The sequence below is a fragment of the Phaethon aethereus genome, assembly GCF_964289735.1.
Source record: "Phaethon aethereus genome assembly, chromosome: Z".
In the NCBI taxonomy this organism is placed as follows: domain Eukaryota; kingdom Metazoa; phylum Chordata; class Aves; order Phaethontiformes; family Phaethontidae; genus Phaethon; species Phaethon aethereus.
Genome location: NC_138577.1, coordinates 43,617,967 through 43,637,104, shown reverse-complemented (window position 1 = coordinate 43,637,104; position 19,138 = coordinate 43,617,967). Strand labels below are relative to the sequence as shown.

The following is a 19,138-nucleotide window of genomic DNA, read 5'->3' as shown; positions in this document are numbered from 1 at the left end:
TGTTTTAATTATAGCAGTTTTATTTGGAGTCTTTTTTACATTACCGTTCTGTTTCTTGGGATTAGTAGTAGTTTGTAATATGTATTTGTCTGAAGGATTGCACAGAAATGTAGCTAGAAATGTACAGATCAAAAAAACATACAGTCCCAAAAAAGAAGAAGGATGAAGAGTGGGAAGAAAAGAATATAACGTGGAAAGACCTGTTGGGTCTTTACTATTTATTCGTTTATTGTCTGCTTGGATTTTTGTGAAGACTGCGTTTCCAAAAGTGCTAGCTAAACTGAGGAAAAAGGAAGAAGTGTGTGGTGGAGACTAGAAGGGGGTCAGGAGGGAATATATAAGAGAGAGGTGAGACTGATAAGGGATGGAGGGAGGATGGGAAGAAAAGGGAATCTGAGAGACTGTGAAGGGAGGGAGAAAGTGGGCTCAGGAAGAGCACTGTGTCAATCATTTCATATGCTATTTACTTTCTTTTCTTTTTCCTTTACATTTAGAGAGACACATCTTTGTCTTTTCAAATCACATCACTGTATGATAGAGCCTTGCTGGTAGTACTTTTTTTTAGCTTCTTGATTGGTAGTAGTTTTTTTAGCTTCTTGATTAAATTTGATCTGGTGGTGCCAAAACAAAGCTTCTTTCTCAACATTGACAGAAATCTCTCTGGATTCTTGTATCATGCTTATTTTCAGATCTCTCTCATATGAACTTCAGAACCAGAAGAACTTTGGGGGTTTTGCCATTCCATTACTTTTTAATTTGGTGATGAAAGAAGTTAATTAACTGCAGTATCAGACATTTTATATGATATAAATGAAACTTACTATTAAATGTTAATTAAGTATAAAAAAACATAGCACTACTATATGTGTATGACCTTTTTAATAATTATTTGCCCCATTTTGCATCTCTTTAGGATACTCTAGTCATCAGTTATAGCATGCTTGAAGTGGAAACTTTCTGTCATTTGTTTGCAAGTATTTGCAGGAATAGTCTGGGGTGAGGGTTAGACTAACTATAAATTCTCATATTGACCCTGTTTAGCACAGTGTCTCTCTGTCAAAGATGAGTTTTCAGACTACTGCGTTCTTAAAATACTTAGAAACATTGAAGTCTATATCCTGTCCATCACTAGATAGACTAAATTCCCTTTGAAGTGAGTAAGAGCCACCCATGTATGTCAAAGGCAGGATGTGGCCTTTTATGTAGTGAGGCTGCTGTAAAGGGACACGCACCCCTTGGTGTTTGTTATGAAAAAAAATCTCATGCCTAAGTATGTTTTGTGGTCCATCACAGCTTGAAGTGAGAGTGTGCACTGGCTTCCAAGTGCGTGTTTACCAGGAGTTTTAATGCAATTCTAAATTTGATCATAAAGTGGGTACACTTTTAAGGAGGTAATAGCAAATTTGCCGTCTTTTTCTAATGACCCAAGACTCTCAAATACATGTTTCCCAACACCCCCACCCCACCAGGCATGTGGTATTTGTAAATGAGCATGTCCCCAGGCTCAGTACTTTAATATTGCCTCTGCTGAAGTCAGTCACTTGCGAAGTGCTCAGGAATTGTAGCCACAGCAGTAAAAGCACTTGGCAATAAGCATTGAGGAGATGTAGCAGAAGGTCTGTCTTTGGTTTGGGTGCATCTTGCAGTTAGTTTAAAGTCAGTGCTTGGAGCATATGAATGTTGTCTGGAACAGCTACTGCTGCTCCTGATGGAAGATCTTTGTATAAATGTGTGCATATATGTAGTTTGTTTCCTATTTTATACTATAGAGCTGGGCTGCAGCCTCTTGTTACTGCTGTCCAGTAATGATATTTTACTGTTCACTAACTGCAGAATTCACTGTTTTGTGGATTAATCTGAAAAGGTATTTGAACTAAAACAATAAGATTTTAAAGTAAGGTATTGATCTGAAACGGGATACTTTGATGCAGGGAAAGACTCAAGAATGATCGATCAGCCTTTCTAAGCTGCCTCACAGTAAGTGACAAGGTAGGGTTACTGACAGTTATATTTTGTAAGCAAATTTTGCCTCAGGTGTGGTATCTTTTTGATACAAATACAGTGTAAATTTGCCTCATCCTTCTATTTCATAAATGAAGTTGCCAAAAGTTGGGTTGTGATATGGACTAATGGACACGGCTTATATACCTGGTGACATTGCCTTAAGTAGACAACTTGAGTTTGAAGTGAGTGGCCTCTGTTCTGTAGGAAAAGTACGTTATTTGGGGAATAGTCACTGTCGGTTAATTATGAGTAATGTGAGACTATTGTGATTTCTTTAAAGGAATAACCTCTTATGAACTCTGATTAACAAAACAATGTTTTACCCCGTCTGCTGATGTAATTCCTGAATGTGGTATTAGTTGTGGCATAAGTTGAAGACTTGAGAACTAGCTAAACCAGTGAATTTGGATCTTAATGGAATTACTAAATTCAGGATGAAGAATAAGGAGAGGGACAGATGATTCTGTCTTATTTGAAGGGGAAAGGAGCTCAGCTGAGGGGAATGTTTAGGGATCTTCATTCCTATAGAAATCTGTTAGGACTGTGGTTAAGTTGTGCACTTACAGCTTTGCTATGATGGTGTTTTTCAGCAGATTAATTCAGCTGACTTTAATGAGTTACTACTGAGTAATGGTGCAGTAGAGAACTGTGCAGAAAGGTTTTCAATTATGTCCTTGCAGGATAAGAAGCTTTACGCATTTGTTTTGCTGGAGGGTTTCAGCTGTCACAGTTTCAGACTCAGCTTTGCACTTGATGGATATGTAACTTTTCTTTTTCACAGCTACAGAAATATTCTAGAGCCTTGCTTTCAGGTCTGTTATCACTGAAAAAGAGTTTTTTTAACTTTCATTTTTCATTCTGGGTAAATGAGTTGTACACTTTGTGTACCATCTCCTCATCTAAATGTATACCTTTAGTTTGATTTATTGGAAGTGCGTGACATGAATGGTCTTACTGATACAAAAACAATATCCAAGGAGACCATGATTAAATGATAGCTGGACAGCTAGAAGTAGCCTCATGTTTGCATTCCCTGGCCCTCAGTGGGGACCTCAGCCATCCTGATATCAGCTGGAGGGACAACATGAAATGGCATAACCAGTGTGACAACTTCCTGACCCAAGTGACAGAGGTCCCAACAAAGAGAAATGCTCTGCTGGAACTCATACTCACGAACAAGGCAATGTGGAGGTGGAAGGCAGCCTTACCTGCAGTGACCATGGAGCAGAGCTCAGGATCCTGAGTGGAGAAAGCCAGGTAAAAATCAAGTATAAGTACACAAGTAGCAAAAGGAAGATTAGGGAAGGTGTGGGCCCATTGCTGAATGGGATAGGGGACGTGGTGGCACAGGACATGGAAAAGGCTGAGGTATTGAATGCCTTCTTTCCCTCAGTCTTTACTAGTAAAGACATCAGAAAAGTCTTCAGAAATCTAAGGACCAGGAGACCAGGCAGAAAGTGTGGAGCAAGGAAGACACACTCTTGGTGGAAGAGGGCCAGATTAGAGAATAATTCAGCAAGCTGCATATACATAAGTCCATGGGCCCTGGTGGGGCACCCACCAGTACTGCGGGAACTGGCTGATACTGTGAGGCCACTCTCAATAGTCTTTGAGTCGTGGTGACTGGGAGAAGTGCCTGAGGACTAGAGGAAAGCAAATGTCACCCACATCTTCACGAGGCCAAGGACCCAGAGAACTACAGCACAGTCAGCCTGCCCTCGATCCCTGGGGAGGTGATGGAGCAACTAATCCTGGAAGCTATTTGCTCATTAAGGGCAAGAAAATCAACCAGTTGATTTGGGGACTCATGCTGGAGCAGTCTGTTCCTGAAGGATGGCACCCCATGGAAGGGACCCAGGCTGGGGCAGTTCGTGAAGAACTGCAGCCTGTGGGAGGGACTCTTGTTGGAGCAGTTCATGGAGGACTGTTTCCCATGGGAGGGACGCCACACTGGGGCAGGGGAGATGTGTGAGGAGTCCTCCCCCTGACGACGAAGGAGCGGCAGGGACAATGTGTGATGAACAACCCCCATTGCCCCATTGCCCATCTGCCTGTGCCGCTCAGGGAGAGGAGGTAGAGAAAATCAAGTGAAGTTGATCCCGAGAAGAAGGCAGAGGTGGGGGAAAGGTGTTTTAAGATTTGTTTTTAGTTCTTATTATCCTACTCTGATTTTTATTTGAAATAAATTAAATTAGTCTTTCCCCAAGTTGAGTCTGTTTTGCCCATGACAGTAGTTGGTGAGTCATCTCTTCCTGTCCTTACCTCAACCCACGAGCTTCTCATTATACTTTCTCTCCTCTGTCCAGCTGAAAAGGGGAGTGATAGAGTGGCTTTGGTGGGCACCTGGCATCCAGGCAGGGTCAAGCCACCATGGATCTTCTTTTCTATCTTTTTAATAAAATTATTTAAAAAGTACTTTTAGTAGTAATGTTTTCAAGAGTAGCAGGCACTTTTTGGGGGAGACCGTAGCTTTTGCCTGCTAAGCATGTGAACTGTTTTACAAAGCCTTATATCCCGTGTGCAAAACCTTGGAAGATTTGACCAGAGGTTTTAAGTTTTGGTTCCAATGCTGATTTTCCTTCAAGATATTTGGAATGACTTAGAATAATGGAATGAAAACTAACTTGATCCTGCGCTTTTACCGCACAGAAGACCAGAATGATCTATGGAACTTTTGCTTTATATAATTGTTCCTCACTAAAAATGCATGTATTCAAGCTTTTTGGGGATTTGTAAGAACCCTGTAATTGAATGGCTTATTTGCCCATATATTGTCACTTCCACCTTCATACTTAGTAGCAGAAATAACATTGAAATAGTGAGTTATGTAGGTGTCAAATAAGCAATGCCAGTGCAGAAGCAGATATTCAGCTATATGCATAGCACTAGTCCATATGGACTTATAAATCATTGAAAAAAAAGTGTGGTGTTCTTTTCTCTACAGAGCTTTTGATGGTGATTATTAAATATGTTTGGAGCCTCCCCCGCTGTTAATTTAACTTCAGAAATTGCAAAACTTTATTCTTAATCATGTTCCCTGTCATCAGCAGGGGAAAAGTCACTGGAATGTGCTTTTAACATGTGGGATTTTAGAATGAATGAGAGCTGTTTCCCTGGTAACAGATGTGGAAGATGGTTCTGAATCCTACAGAATGGAGTATGTGAAATAGCTGCTGGTTTTTGGGGGTTGTTTGTTGTCCATCATCGTCCCCATCCCTGTGCCGCCAAATTTGTTTTTATACATTGATGGAAGGTTTTTTTTGTAGAGTTGGTTAGTAAAAAGTGACAGATAATACTTCAAAATACTGCCTGGCACAGATATCAGGAATGGTCATTGGTAAATGAAAAAGAGAAGTGAAGACACATTTTGGTTTTGGGTTACATTCCTATGGGAAAACAAGAACAAACTGTGTATGAGTTGTAGAGATGAAGTCTGCTTTGGCTTTTCTCCAGGTCATTAAAAATACTGTCTTGTCCCTGCCTCATAGTAGTGGAAATGGTTGTGGCTTTATTTTCATGTAACTATGTGCATTATATTGTGAAGCTAATTTCAGCACTTAATATGGTACCTCCATGAAAGTAGTTAACAGAATGGGCAGAATAGTCCTCCAAGATCGCTGAATGACTCTAAAGATTTTCGTTTCTGATAAACCTCAAAAATTTCCTTTCTCCTGCTTCAGGTATCCTCCTTGAAATAAACAGAATTTAATTCTGTATAACTTTTCTGCCTCTGTTGTTTTAAAAATACAAGTTTTTGTTGCTCTAACATTATAAATTTTCAGTAAGTCAGGTTTATTTACTTGAAAGCCTTTTTTGTTATGTCCACATTTGTGCACTAATACCATTTACTTCTGTGCATCAAACTGTTAATCTTACAGTTGTAGAAAGAGGTTTCCTTCTGTCAGCTGAACAAGCCTAACAACTGCAATACAAAATATTGCAGAACCTGTTTAAATATCGCTATTTTTCTGTAAAGAGTCAGAACTGTGCCCTGTTACAGAGGCTTGAGAGGAGAGGCTTGAGGCTACTGAGCTTTGCAGAGCTGATAAGTTACCTATAGCTATAAATGTGAGTCTGTCAGTGAGCCTTTTCCAGTGGCCACTCATAACTGGAGAAGAGGTTTAATACTAGATTCTGGCCTAAAGATGGCATCAAACATTACTTTTATGGCCCTGTGCCTTACCTTTTTGTTTTACTTGTGGCATTTTAACTTCATCATGTTTATCATGCTTGACAAGAGAGGCAACTGGGAAGGTAATAACAGAACTTCTCTTGCTCCTGCTGGGACCAGGGAGTTTGCTCATGCTGATATCCAGTGACTTGGCCCTTACTAATGCCACAGCTGTTGGGTGAGACACAGCTGCCAGGACAAGAGTGAAACCTGTTGTCATGCAGCAACAGATGAAATATGTTTGCTTACTAACTGACCTACATCTATTCATGTAAGGCAAGTGGAAGTGAGTGCCCAGGCAGGTCTATACTGTAGATGGAGGTATCATTGCCGTTTGAGAGCTGATAATGGTGACAAACTTTTTAGCAGGGCCTGTTGCAATAGGACAAGGGGTAATGTTTTTAAACTAAAAGAGGGGAGATTTAGACTAGATAGAAGGAAGAACTTTTTCACAAGGGTGTGGAAACACTGGCACAGGCTGCCCAGAGAGGCGGTAGATGCCCCATCCCTGGAAACATTCCAGGTCAGGTTGGACGGGGCTCTGAGCAACCTCATCTAGTTGAAGGTGTCCCTGCTCATTGCAGTGGGGCTTGGACTACATGACCTTCAAAGGTCCCTTCCAACTCAAAGAATCTACAATACTATGAATGGTCAAGAGCAACCCAGATCTCAGTCATTTGAACAGCTCAGGTGTGGATCCAGGACTTAGAGCAGGCTTTATCACCTCTGCCAAAGCTGCTGTTCTGTTGTTTTTAATGATGGTAGGGTTAGGAAAACTAGTTAGTTAGATTTGCTCTGTCCTTAGCAATTACAGCCTTCTAGTTTTGTTGTGGCTTTATTCACAGTCTGCTCATTGATGTAATGGAGTTGTACACATGAAGCCTATAGGAGAATGAGAGCATAGAGTTGTGTTATGTGGGGTTTTGGGTTTTTTCTTTTGTTTGTTTGTTTTTCCCCCATAAAGAATTGAGATATTAGACTTGGAAAATAAAGCTGACAGGCAAAGGAGGAGTTAAGGACAAAAGAGACAATGGCCAAAACAGATACGTATTTTATTCCTTGAATTAACTGTGCAGAAGGAAGACTGTGCACTCTACTTAAGGTCAGGGTAGGGAGAGGGAGTACAAAGCTTTTAAATCAACTTGTCAGGGTTATGAGAGGTCAAGGTGTAAAGCAGGATGGCTCTGTATATTACCATGTATGTCATACCAAAATTCCAACATTTCTTTTAATTGAGAAAGTGGATTTGGATAGGTAACACTTACTTATGTGGCAGTCAGTAGTTGGAAGAGTCAGAAAAATGAGTGGTTGAAGTGGCTGGAATGAGGATAAATATGTGACATTAACTAATGTATTTACCTCTCATCTTTTAAGAATTTTCTGTCTCTTGACCTAGTCAGTAGAATATGTATTCCATGTTTGGCAGCAATGATTTAACAGATCATTTCCTGAAGATAAATGCATTAAATGTATTCTAGGCAAGTGTTTACGACAATTGCAACTTAGAGTAAAATATACTTTGCTGGTGGGTTTTTTGGGGGGCGGGGGGGAGTATTTAGATTTTTTTTTTAAATGCAGATAACAGTTTTGAACTTGCATGTAATAACAGAATTCTAACACCATGGAGGTATACAGCCACATTTTAAATCCCCCCATTCTCTAATGCTTCTAGAATGAATGGCATTAAGATGTGATGTTAGGTCAACTGTATGAGGTTTAACAAGGCTAAGTGCCGGGTCCTGCACTTGGGTCACAACATCCCCATGCAATGCTACAGGCTTGGGGAGGAGTGACTGGAGAGGTGCCCAGCAGAAAGGGACCTGGGGATGCTGGTTAACAGCCAGCTGAACATGAGCCAGCAGTGTGCCCAGGTGGCCAAGAAGGCCAACAGCATCCTGGCTTGTATCAGAACTAGTGTGGCCAGCAGGAGTAGGGAAGTGATCGTGCCCCTGTACTCGGCACTGATGAGGCCGCACCTCAAATGCTGTGTAAGTTAGTTTTGGGCCCCTCACTAAAAGAAGGACATTGAAGTGCTCGAGCGCTTCAACGAAGGGCAACGAAGCTGGTGAGGGATCTGGAGAACAAGTCTTATGAGGAGCAGCTGAGGGAACTGGGGTTGTTCAGTCTGGAGAAGAGGAGGCTGAGGGGAGACCTTATCACTCTCTACAACTACCTGAAAGGGGGTTGTGGTGAGGTGGATGTTGGTCTCTTCTCCCAAGTAGCTAGCGATAGGACAAGAGGAAATGGCCTCAAGTTGTGCCAGGGGAGGTTTAGATTGGATATTGGGGAAAATGTCTTTACTGAGAGAGTGGTCAAACATTGGAACAGGCTGCCCAGGGGGGTGGTGGAGTCACCGTCTCTGGAAGTGTTCAAAAAACATGTGGATGTAGCACTTCAGGATGTGGTTTAGTGGGCCTGGTGGTGTTGGGTTGATGGTTGGACTTGATGATCTTAAAGGTCTTTTCCAACCTTAATGATTCTTTGGTTCTGTGATTGTATACCTCCAAGGTATATAATATGTCAATATTTTATTGATGTATTATCTGCATTTTCTGTGTAGATACCTGCTTTTTATTATCCTATTACCATTTTTATTATTCCTAATATAAAAACTGTACTCCATTTTTTTAAGCGTGACTACCTTAAGTCTTAAAACACAAATTTCATTTTCTGTATCTCCATTTGTTTTCCAACTATTTTAATGAAAAAATTCTCAATCCAAATCTGATTGTGTATGCAGTCCCATCCTGAAATGCAGTTATCTTTAGCTTAATATCTCACAAGTATGTATGTTGGCACAACTACTCCATATTCAAACTCTTTTTGAAAGCCCTGCCACTTTTTAACATGCTTTGAAATGGTGCTCTGTCAAGTTGCGCTTCAAAAACTGTGTTTCATTTTAAGCTGATGAGCCCTGAAGATTTTTTTGTATAGTTTATAGGAATGGAGAAACAAAGAGCTTGCATTGTTGGATTTGCACAGAAACCCTGTATTCTGGGTTTATGATAAGATGCGCAGCTAAGCACATGAGTAGTTGCCAGAAGGAAGAATACAGAAGGAAGACTGTGCACTCTACTTAAGGTCAGGGTAGGGAGCACAAAGCTTTTAAATCAACTTGTGTTCAGGATTATGAGAGGTCAAAGGGTAAAGCAGGATGGCTCTTTTTACTACCCGTGTAGTCCATACCACTCTATAAATCACTTGAATAGGCAATTTTCATTTGCTGTATGTTGATATAGATTAGATCAAATCATTAACCTTAAATTTATTTTGAAAGTAAATTGTATACATGCAGGGAAGGACTGTAGCTTGGATTACAGATGATGATCTTTTCAAACCTGATTCCATCTACCAAACACCAACACCTTTGGTGTTTGTGAGGCTTGGAAAAAAATTTCTTTCTTTAAAAACCAAAATTAGATTTTTTTAAACTTAATTTCACAGCAATGTTACATATCCCTGGCAGTGAAGTTAACAGTTGCACAATGTTTTTTCTTCAACTCAAACATTAGTAGAGGGCACTGCTGTAATGTGATAGGACTGTTTATTATGAGTTATGTAAAAATTTAGGCCAGAAATTCAACCTAGATTTATCAGAGTGTTTTCCTCTTGAATACAAGGGTTCCACTGGCAGTGAAAAAAGTTGGTGATGGGGTTTTGTTTTGGTTTTAAACTGAATTGTATTGATGTTACTTCTTAGAGCTGACATGCCAGGATTGCCTTTTTGAGGGCTGTGATATATAATGTAATCTCAGCATTTTACTAAAACAAATTCTTCCAGGAATTTGTTTCACATGTATTCCAGCATATCTCCACATTCCATCTCTCTCAAGTAAACTAACAGAATGCCAAAATTAAAGAAATCACAAACATTTGTTGAAAGAACAGCTATATTATTATTCTTTTTACAGAGAAATATATTAAATATTTCTTATTGCTTGATTAAAAACTTGCTTCACTCTTTTTCTGATGTGTGCTGTAAGCCCTGTTACATGGACAGCGGAGCTGTGCTAGCACTCTTCTAGAGAAGGACTGTTGAATAACATGGGCTTGAATAAGGGACAGCTACAGCTTTGAAAGGAAGTCCTCAATAGGTGATGGAAAATACAAGTTCAGAAAAATGGCTATGATATATGAGTAACACATAACACACTATACTTTCCTAGGTTACCTGGGTTTTGTTTGCTGTTACTGTTAATCATTGGAGCCCTACAGCTGCATGATCTTTCATTAAAGTGATACTGTGGTCTGCTATGGTACTGAGATCCAGAATGATAAGGTGGGCACTCAGCAGCTTTATTATATCTGAAGATACAACAATTCCACTTTGTTATACCTGAAGATATAAGAATTCCTCTTTTTGCTAATATATTTTTGACACCTAGTGGTACTAAGTGTAAATTACTGAAAGTTTATTAATGGGAGTCCTGTTTTACCAGCAGTCAATTCTTAGCAAAGTGAAGCAAATCCTATAGCTCAGCCAGAATGGAGTTAATTGTTAAACTTCTGCAAAATTACAGTGAAAGTTTTAAGAAAGAAGTATAATTGGTATTTTTTGCTCCTGTACCATCCTTCAATTGGGGAAGAACAAGAAGAGGCTGTCTGCGACCCTCTCATATAAAATCTCTGTGAGATGGGAATGGATTTGTTTAGTCACATCACACTTATGCTGAGTAACAGGAAATATAGAGAAAATGAAAGGTATTGTGGAGAGGGGTTGAACAATTCTGAGAGAAATTTTTCTGCTCAGCGTTAGTCAAGTTTGTAAGGATGACTGAAAGTTGCAGAAGGATAACACGAGAGTAGGCAATGAAATGGCGGGTAAAGTTAATTGTGGATCAGTATAAAGTAATGCAGAGGGAGAACAACTACATAGCACATGCAATCCTTCTTTTAATTACTTACTGTACAGATAACACAATGATGCCGCTTCACAAACCTAAGTTTTGGCAGCACCTTAGTATGTGAAGTTTTGGTACTCTAAGTATATCTCAGGTAAGCAGAACTGAGAAAGCTTCAGCAGGGGTCAAAGAGATGGTCGGGCTAAGGAGTATCTTGCACCTGAGGACTGAACTGACCTGGTTAGGACTCTTTAACCAAAAAAAAAATACAGCTGAAGGTGAATATGTCTGGTGGGTTGACCTTGGCTGACTTACAGGTGTCCATCAAGCTACTCATACTTCTCAACAGGACAGAGGAGAAGATATGATGAAAAAATTCATGGGTCAAGATAAGGACAGGGAGATCACTTACGCCATTACCATAACAGGCAAAACTGACTTGTCTTAGGGAGATTAATTTATTGCCAATTAATTACAGAAAAACAGTGAGAAATAAGAAAAAATCTTTAAACAACTTCCTCCCACCCCACCTTCTTCCCAGGCTCAACTTAACTCCCAGCTCTTCTACCTCTTCCACCCGAGCAGCACAGGGGCATGGGGAATGGGAGTTGTGGTCAGATCATAACACTTTGTCTCTGCTGCTCCTCCCTTCTCATGGTCTTTCCCTGCTCCAGCCTGGGGTCCCTTTCACAGGATAGTCCTTCACAAACTTCTCCAATCATTGGTCCTTTATATGGGCTACCATTCTTGAAAAACTGTTCCATCCTGGGTCCCTTCCATAGTGTGCAGTCCTTCAGGAACAGACTGTTGCAGCATGGGTCCCCACAGGCCACAAGTCCTGCCAGGAGCCTGCCCCTGCATGGGCTATCCACTGGCTGAAGCTTCCCTCAGGGCATGTCCACCTGCTCTGGCATGGTGTCCTCCATGGGCTGCAGGTGGATATGTACTCCACCGTGGTCCTCCATGGGCTGCAGGGGGACAGCCTGCCTCACCATGGTCTTCTCCACAGGGGAATCTCTGCTCCAAAGTAGGGAGCAGAGCTGCCTATGGAGCACCTCCTCCCCTCATTCTTCACTGACCTTGGTGTCTGCAGGGCTGTTTCTCTTACATTTTCTCACTCATCTCTCACACAGGTGTTGCACAGCTTTTCTTACCCATTCTTAAATATGTTGTCGCAGAGTTGCTGCCAGCATTGCTGATGGGCTCAACTTTGGCTAGTGGTGGGGTCCCTCCTGGAGCTGGTGAAATTGGCTTTGTCTGACATAGGGGAGGCTTCTGGCGTCTTCTCACAGAAACCACCCCTGCAGACCCCCGCTTACTAAAACCTTGCCATCTAAACCCATGTGCTGGTTTTGGCTGGGATAAAGTCCTCCCAAGTAACCATTGCGCATGATGGAGACTTGCTTTCCTGGAGATGGCTGAACACCTGCCTGCCAACGGGAAGTGGTGAATGAATTCCTTGTTTTGCTTCCATGCACGGCTTTTGCTTTACTTACTAAATTGTCTTTATATCAATCCACGAGTTTTCTCACTTTTACCCTTCTGATTGTCTCCCCTGTCCCACTGGCTGTGTGGTGCTTAGTTGCTGGCTGGGGTTAAACCACAACAACCCAATATAATATGGTAAAGCTGTATAAAATCAAGTGTGTGTGGAGAAGGTAAGGGGGAAGATTTATTGAATACAAGAAACGGATATTAAGCCGGTGGATCCAGGCCAGAATAAATTATGTATCATGAGTGATAGAGGTCTGAAACTCCTTATTAAAATGTGTTGAGGATCCAAAAAGTTTCCATGGCTTTAAGGAGAGACCAGCCCAAATACTTCAGAGGTACGGTAGGGCTACCAAATACGTAGCATCCAGCTAATGATCATAGAGTCATAGAATCACAGAATGGTTTGGATTGGAAAGGACCTTAAAGATCATCTAGTTCCAACCCCTCTGCCATGGGCAGAGATACCTTCCACTAGACCAGGTTGCTCAAAGCCCCATCCAGCCTGGCATTGAACACTTCCAGGGAGGGGTCATCCACAACTTCTCTGGGCAATCTGTTCCAGCGTATCACCACCCTCACAGTGAAGAATTTCTTCCTTGTATCTAACTTAAATTTACCCTCTGTCAGTTTAAAATCATTACACCTTGTCCTATCACTGCATACCCTTGTAAGAAGTCCCTCTCCAGCTTTCTTGTAGGCCCACTTGAGGTACTAGGAGGCTGTTACCAGGTCTCTCCGGAGCCTTCTAAGAGAAAACTAAGTTCATCTAAGCTAAGTACTAACTTCTAAGATGCAGGGAGCGTTTTGTGGAGGAAGTGTCATATATTCTGGTGCCTCTTTTTACTCTTCTCTTGGCCACCACTTACAAACTTGGTTGGAGGTGGGACACTGCCTGAATGGACCCATGATAAGAGTCAGTGTAGGTATTTTTCTGTTATAAGGCTAATAGGAAAGAACAGATGAACAAGGCTTACGTCCTGAAAAATATTAGGAAATACACTGTTATCTCCTGCAAATGGGCTTAAAGCAATATGTACATGCAAAATATTATAGGAATGATGTAAGTTCATATAGGACTTTAAAAACCCTAGTAAACAGATATTATAAAAATAGAATCAATACTTCCCAGAGTAGCTGACAGTAATGAATGCATTTTTCATAATTTCAGTTAGCATGTTTTAATCAGTATTTATATAAGAATCAATAGAAATGTGGAACTAAGTAATGTGGCGTAATGATAAAACTCTTCCCCAAATTGAAGATTAGTGCAGGCTTTATTGTTAAGGTGTAAATGGTACATAACTTTGTACAAAGTTCTCAATGTTGAGGAATTTATGCAGATTTCTTTTGTACTTTTGTACCGTGCTTGTTTTGTAATCTGACTTCTACCTACAAGATGCCTAGATTAAACATTGTAGGATGTGTTATGATAAGATACTTATATACATCTTTTACCAAAAAAACCATCCCAAACCCAGCAATGTAAATATTTTGACTAAAGCAATATAGGTTATGGAGAATGGAAAATCCAGAAATTATTACTGCAGTTAATGATGACTCTTAGGCATGATCAGATAAGGTGCACATCCTTGTTTGTGTATTTACAAATATTTTCAACTGATAGGATTTGCAAATACAATTTGCAATTTTTGTCTCTCTCCTCTTTCTCCCTCCCCCAGGCACAGGAGAAAGTGGCAAGAGTACGTTCATTAAACAAATGAGGATTATTCATGGATCGGGTTACACAGAAGAAGACAGGAAAGGTTTCACAAAACTGGTTTACCAAAGCATATTTACTGCCATGCAAGCGATGATCAGAGCGATGGATACTCTGAAGATACAGTACACATCCAAAGAGAATGAGGTAAGCCAGTACAAAGAAAATTCTAGTTTCAGCCGATGACATTTCAGTTTGTACACAAATTATTTGAGTCATAACCTTCTACAGACAGAACCTTAAAAATCCATATGTCTTGTGGGGAGATCAGTGCCCCATCCTCTGATTCTACAGAGCAACAGGGAGTTCCTAGTGGAAGGAGGGGAAGGGTGAGTGGGGATGGGATGGAGTTGGCTAGTAAGGGAGAATTTTCAAAGTTGCAAGCTGGTTATAAGTACCAAAAAAATTATATATTTTTTTTAATCTAAAGTGTAGAGTTCGACTGTGCATGACAGGAATATGCAGATAGAGCCTCGTTTCTCAATGGAGCTCCAGAACAAGGAATTTTCGGTCTATTGTAGGTAAACATCAGATCTGCTTGACGCTAGTATACTTTGAAACATAACACCTAAAGCCCTTTAATGGATTTAGTAGCAACCTTTATGTCCTTAAATAACTTGAAAATGTAGAATGTCTTCTCCAACCGTTTTTTAATTTTAACATATATATTTATGTATATTAATGTATGTAATTGTATGCAATTACATTTTTTGTTTCAGAGCTTATGTATAAAAATATAAAAAAATTATGCTTCAGTTAAATCAATTGCATCCTTTGCATCCATCCGTTGCATCAGTTGCTCAAGTATCATGAATAATATGTAAGCAAATTATTGGGTGATGTTTGTTTAAACTAAGAGGGATTTCCAGTTGGCTAAATTTTGGTGTTAAGATAGGGAAGACTGCATAGGAAGTATCAAGGCAGAACTAATTTGTAGAATTTATGGATTTATTAACTGAAGTACTATATGAAGAAAATACATTGATAGCCCACTTTTCATTCAAAAAATATGATTGCATGTGAACAATACAAAAAACAAAATTATGATCAATTTTTTTTATTCAGTTTGCTTGTGTTATTTATTATTCTTAGGGTTATAGAGGAGAGGGATAGAAACTGTTTTTTAAAATAAGGGACTAGGAAATTAAAATTATTTTATTTTTTTATCACAAAAGAACAGATAGTGTCAGCAAAAACAGATTTTGGACTTCAGAGAACTGAGGTATTATGGTAATTATTTCCTATGTAAGAGAAATATTCTGATGGTTAGTAAGTTGTTGTTTGTAAAACATCTTTAAATCCTTAAGGCGGCAGCAATTACAGAAAAAGTAAACGTGATTGTGAATACACTTCATCCTAATTCAGATGTGTATATTTTGATAAAAAATTATGATAATCAGAATCTATTTGAAGAAATACATTTGCACTGCCTCCTACTGAATGTTAGTGTTTGTTTTGTTTCTTTTCTTCCCATTAAGAACGAAACACAAAGACTTAATAAACAGCAAAGTTTTTCTCATTCTGGGCTTTTGAGAGCTGAGCTGGATACATTCCCATAAACACACTCTTCTGGCTAAATTATGTTCTTGGTGATAGCTGTGCTGCCAGTGTCTTCAGATTCAGAAGATTATAATACTATTTTACAGTTGTTGGAGAGAGGCAGAATTTGGTCTTGTGCTTCTTTATTCAAGGTAACAAAGTGCTAAACGATAAGAACACAGTTTGGCAAGCTCAGCTTCAGTGGCATTTAGAAAGCAAGGTAATTTTTGTTTACACACAGAGAAACTCTTGAGAGTCAACATGAAAATAACCATGCGTCACTCCAGTCACTTTGCAGGAGACAGCTGCATTTTAATCTTTCATTTAGGTGATTAATATAATGCAAAGTACTCTAAATCTTGTAATTGCCTTTCATTAAAGGTTCTTAAGACTGTAATGAAAAATGGTTGACCTCAATAGTTATAAACAGAGGACTTGTGATTCTGCTGTTATAATTGTATTGCAAATGTGTGTCCAGTGACCATACTGAAATTGTCCAGCATGCTTCTCTACATTTCAGTATGATCATCTTCTCCATGGCATGCCTTCTTTTCCCTGAAAAAATTGTTTCCTTCTGGCCCTTTTATTAGTTTTTGTTTGTTTGTTTTTTCTGTACCCAGTTTGTGCTTTGACCAGGTCAGGTTTTCTCTTCTGTGGGCCCTGGAATTCTCTGGCTGCTGAGTATCTTCATTTAATGTTTTTGTAGCGGAGAGCAGATTGTTCTGCACCGAGTGTCTCTTCCCTGTAAGTGTGACGTGTGTGAAAATCCGTAAGTCATATGTGAACAGGATGTCCAAAAAGGCTTCTTAATCCTCTTAATGTTTGCAAATAAAAGCAAGTTTTATAGAAGGTGTTTAAAGAAGTTTATTATTGCTGTTGTCAACTGCAAGTATTTAAGTAAATGGTCTGACTTTCTATAGAGCTGCATTGAGTTGAGAAGGGGGTTTTGTTTTGTATTGGTTCAAAGTTGCTTGGATGAAGTACTTATCTGTGTAGTCATGCTTGACCTTTAACTTCAACTAAGCAAGCAATTTTTATCCTAATTTCAGGTGGTGTGTTCTTTGGGATACTTTGTCTTATCCTCAATTTGAAGTTGGAAGGTATCATAGCATGTTTTGGATATATTTTAAGCATGAATCCTGTAGATGTTTAGGAACCTAATAATTCAAGGTATTATTATAGTACTGTCTAAACCCCACAGTTTTGGAATGGATTTATTTATTTATTTATTTATTCTCCTTTTTTTCCTGTTATAACCACTCTATAAAATTTGCTGATAGAGGTGAACCAGCTGGGAGGGTGAGGGTGGAGGAGGTAATATTTATTATCCATATGTCACTTTATTCAATGTCATAGAGTGGAAATTGGTAAATTGTGTGTTGGTTAAGTAGTCAGTTACAGTACAACATGATTTACAGTCTCTAAGGATAGTCTTTTTGTGTGAAGGAAGGCTTTAATCAACTACTTTTACAGACATTTCTTCTTTCCATATGATAATAGAGACTGCCAAAAAGCAAGATGAAATTTAATGGCAGCCTGTCTCTTGGCTTCTTTAAGAATTTGTGATTGAGTTAATGTGAATGTTAAGATGAGTAAATGAAAGAAGGAATGCACATGTGAGGCACAGAGAAATAAAAAATGAGCTGATGGCTGAGAAGTGGTGAAAGCTCTTTTTTGCTGAGTCTTTTTTTAATCAACTTGAAGTGTAGGAAAAGGAAACTTCAAACATGAGGAGGAAGAAATCAAGTGATGTTGGAGAAAGGGAAAATACAGCATTCCAGTTGTAGGTATATGTCAGCCTGAAAAGGCAGATTTTAAAATATTTCTTGGTTGCTTGACTGTGCTGGTCAGTCACATCTTGCTGCACTATGATAGTTTTCGCTGTATTACAGATATGCAGAAGAAACAAATTGTTTAAGCCTATCTGAACTGGGGATGCAGAAGAGATTTTAAAATACTAGTTTACCAAAATTCTTCCCTCATCTTCCAAACTAACATGTATCCAGTATTGCAGGAAAATCACTCTCTTTTTCCTTCTCCACTTAAGGCAACATTAGAAATTTCAACTTAATTGCACTTAAAAAAAAAGTATGCACTTAGCCCACTGGGAAAACCTTTTTGTATAGCTGTTCAGGATGAGGATCATAGAATAGGAATTCAGTCCTGTTGTTGTGGTTTGGTTTGTTTTTTAAAATACCGTGGTAAGATGACAGTGCATATGTTTGTAATTAACAACAGATCTTTGTAGCAGTATGAACAATTACTTTTTTTCCGAAGGAGAAAAACAGAATACTGTGTAAAAATGCATTTCAGAAAGAGGTCATCACGTTACATCTCCAAAACAGGAGATTTCTGGCTTTTGGTAAGTATTAATCTAGTGTCCTCTGTCCTACAAAGTTGCCCCGGCATGAGTGTGTGTCAGCAAAACTAATATTTTTCTGAACAAAAGAAGCACTACAATGCCAAATGAATTTTAGGGGACAGGTAATTAACTTACGTCAGAAAAGGGGAATGCAAGAAGACAAGTACAGTAATTGTACTTCAATAATTTGGGAATTACTGAAGGAAGCCATGTAGCTGGGACAAATGGATAACACAGCAAAGAGTAATTATTAGTTCATTTCATTGCAAGTTTGCATTTGAAGATGTGGAAAATGACATAACACAGTTCTTTCTTCTCTTCAATTTTTAAACCGTAGCAGAGAAACAATTGCTCATAGCAGGTGCTTTATTTTAAGAGTAATCTGATGGTATTAACATTACTTTATGCTTTTAAAAATATTTTTATTACAATCAAATATAACTTTAAAGATGCAGTACTTTGGTGACTGATCTTCATTGTGCTAACATTAATGCAGTTGATAAAGGGCTAGAATTTATAAGATGTATTTTTAGCAGTTTTATTTTACAGAGACACTAATTCAAAATGTTCCAAAACATATTGCATCTTCTTCATAACAAGCATGTTTAATTATGGGCCAAAGCACAAAGTCTGGGCCTATGCACCCCTAAACAGAGGTTTCAGTTTGATTTTCCAAGGACAGAAGTTTCAATTCGATTTTCCAAGGAAATTATACTTATGTAACCAGACTAATTGTATCTGTCTTTGGACCTTCTGTCTGATACCAGTTGAATTCCACAGAGACGTTGAAGTTAAAAAGCTGAAATTCTTAGCTTCAGAGAGTTTAGAGCTGGTAGACAGTTAAAAATAGAGAAAGGAGAAAGCTTCTCCAAGTAACCCAATTGAAGTAAAAGCAAAGAGTCAAAAGAGGAAAGGCTACTTTCAAAGTACATGCAGGAGGAACCGGCATTCACTCAGTCAAAAAATGTGATTTAGCCGCTCATGCATAAGCATCATATGCTTAGACACTT

The 19,138-nt window shown here is 39.2% G+C and overlaps 1 protein-coding gene across 1 annotated transcript in view; it reads left to right on the top strand.

Annotated features, from left to right (window-relative positions):
* LOC309415547 (guanine nucleotide-binding protein subunit alpha-14) overlaps window positions 1-19,138 on the top strand; it is a gene marked incomplete at both ends in the record, with an annotated part of 90,747 nt that overhangs the window by 23,321 nt on the left and 48,288 nt on the right. The window contains one exon of the mRNA XM_082013092.1: window positions 14,190-14,374. Coding sequence (XP_081869218.1) covers window positions 14,190-14,374 — 185 coding nt within the window. The remainder of the gene's footprint in view (window positions 1-14,189; window positions 14,375-19,138) is intronic.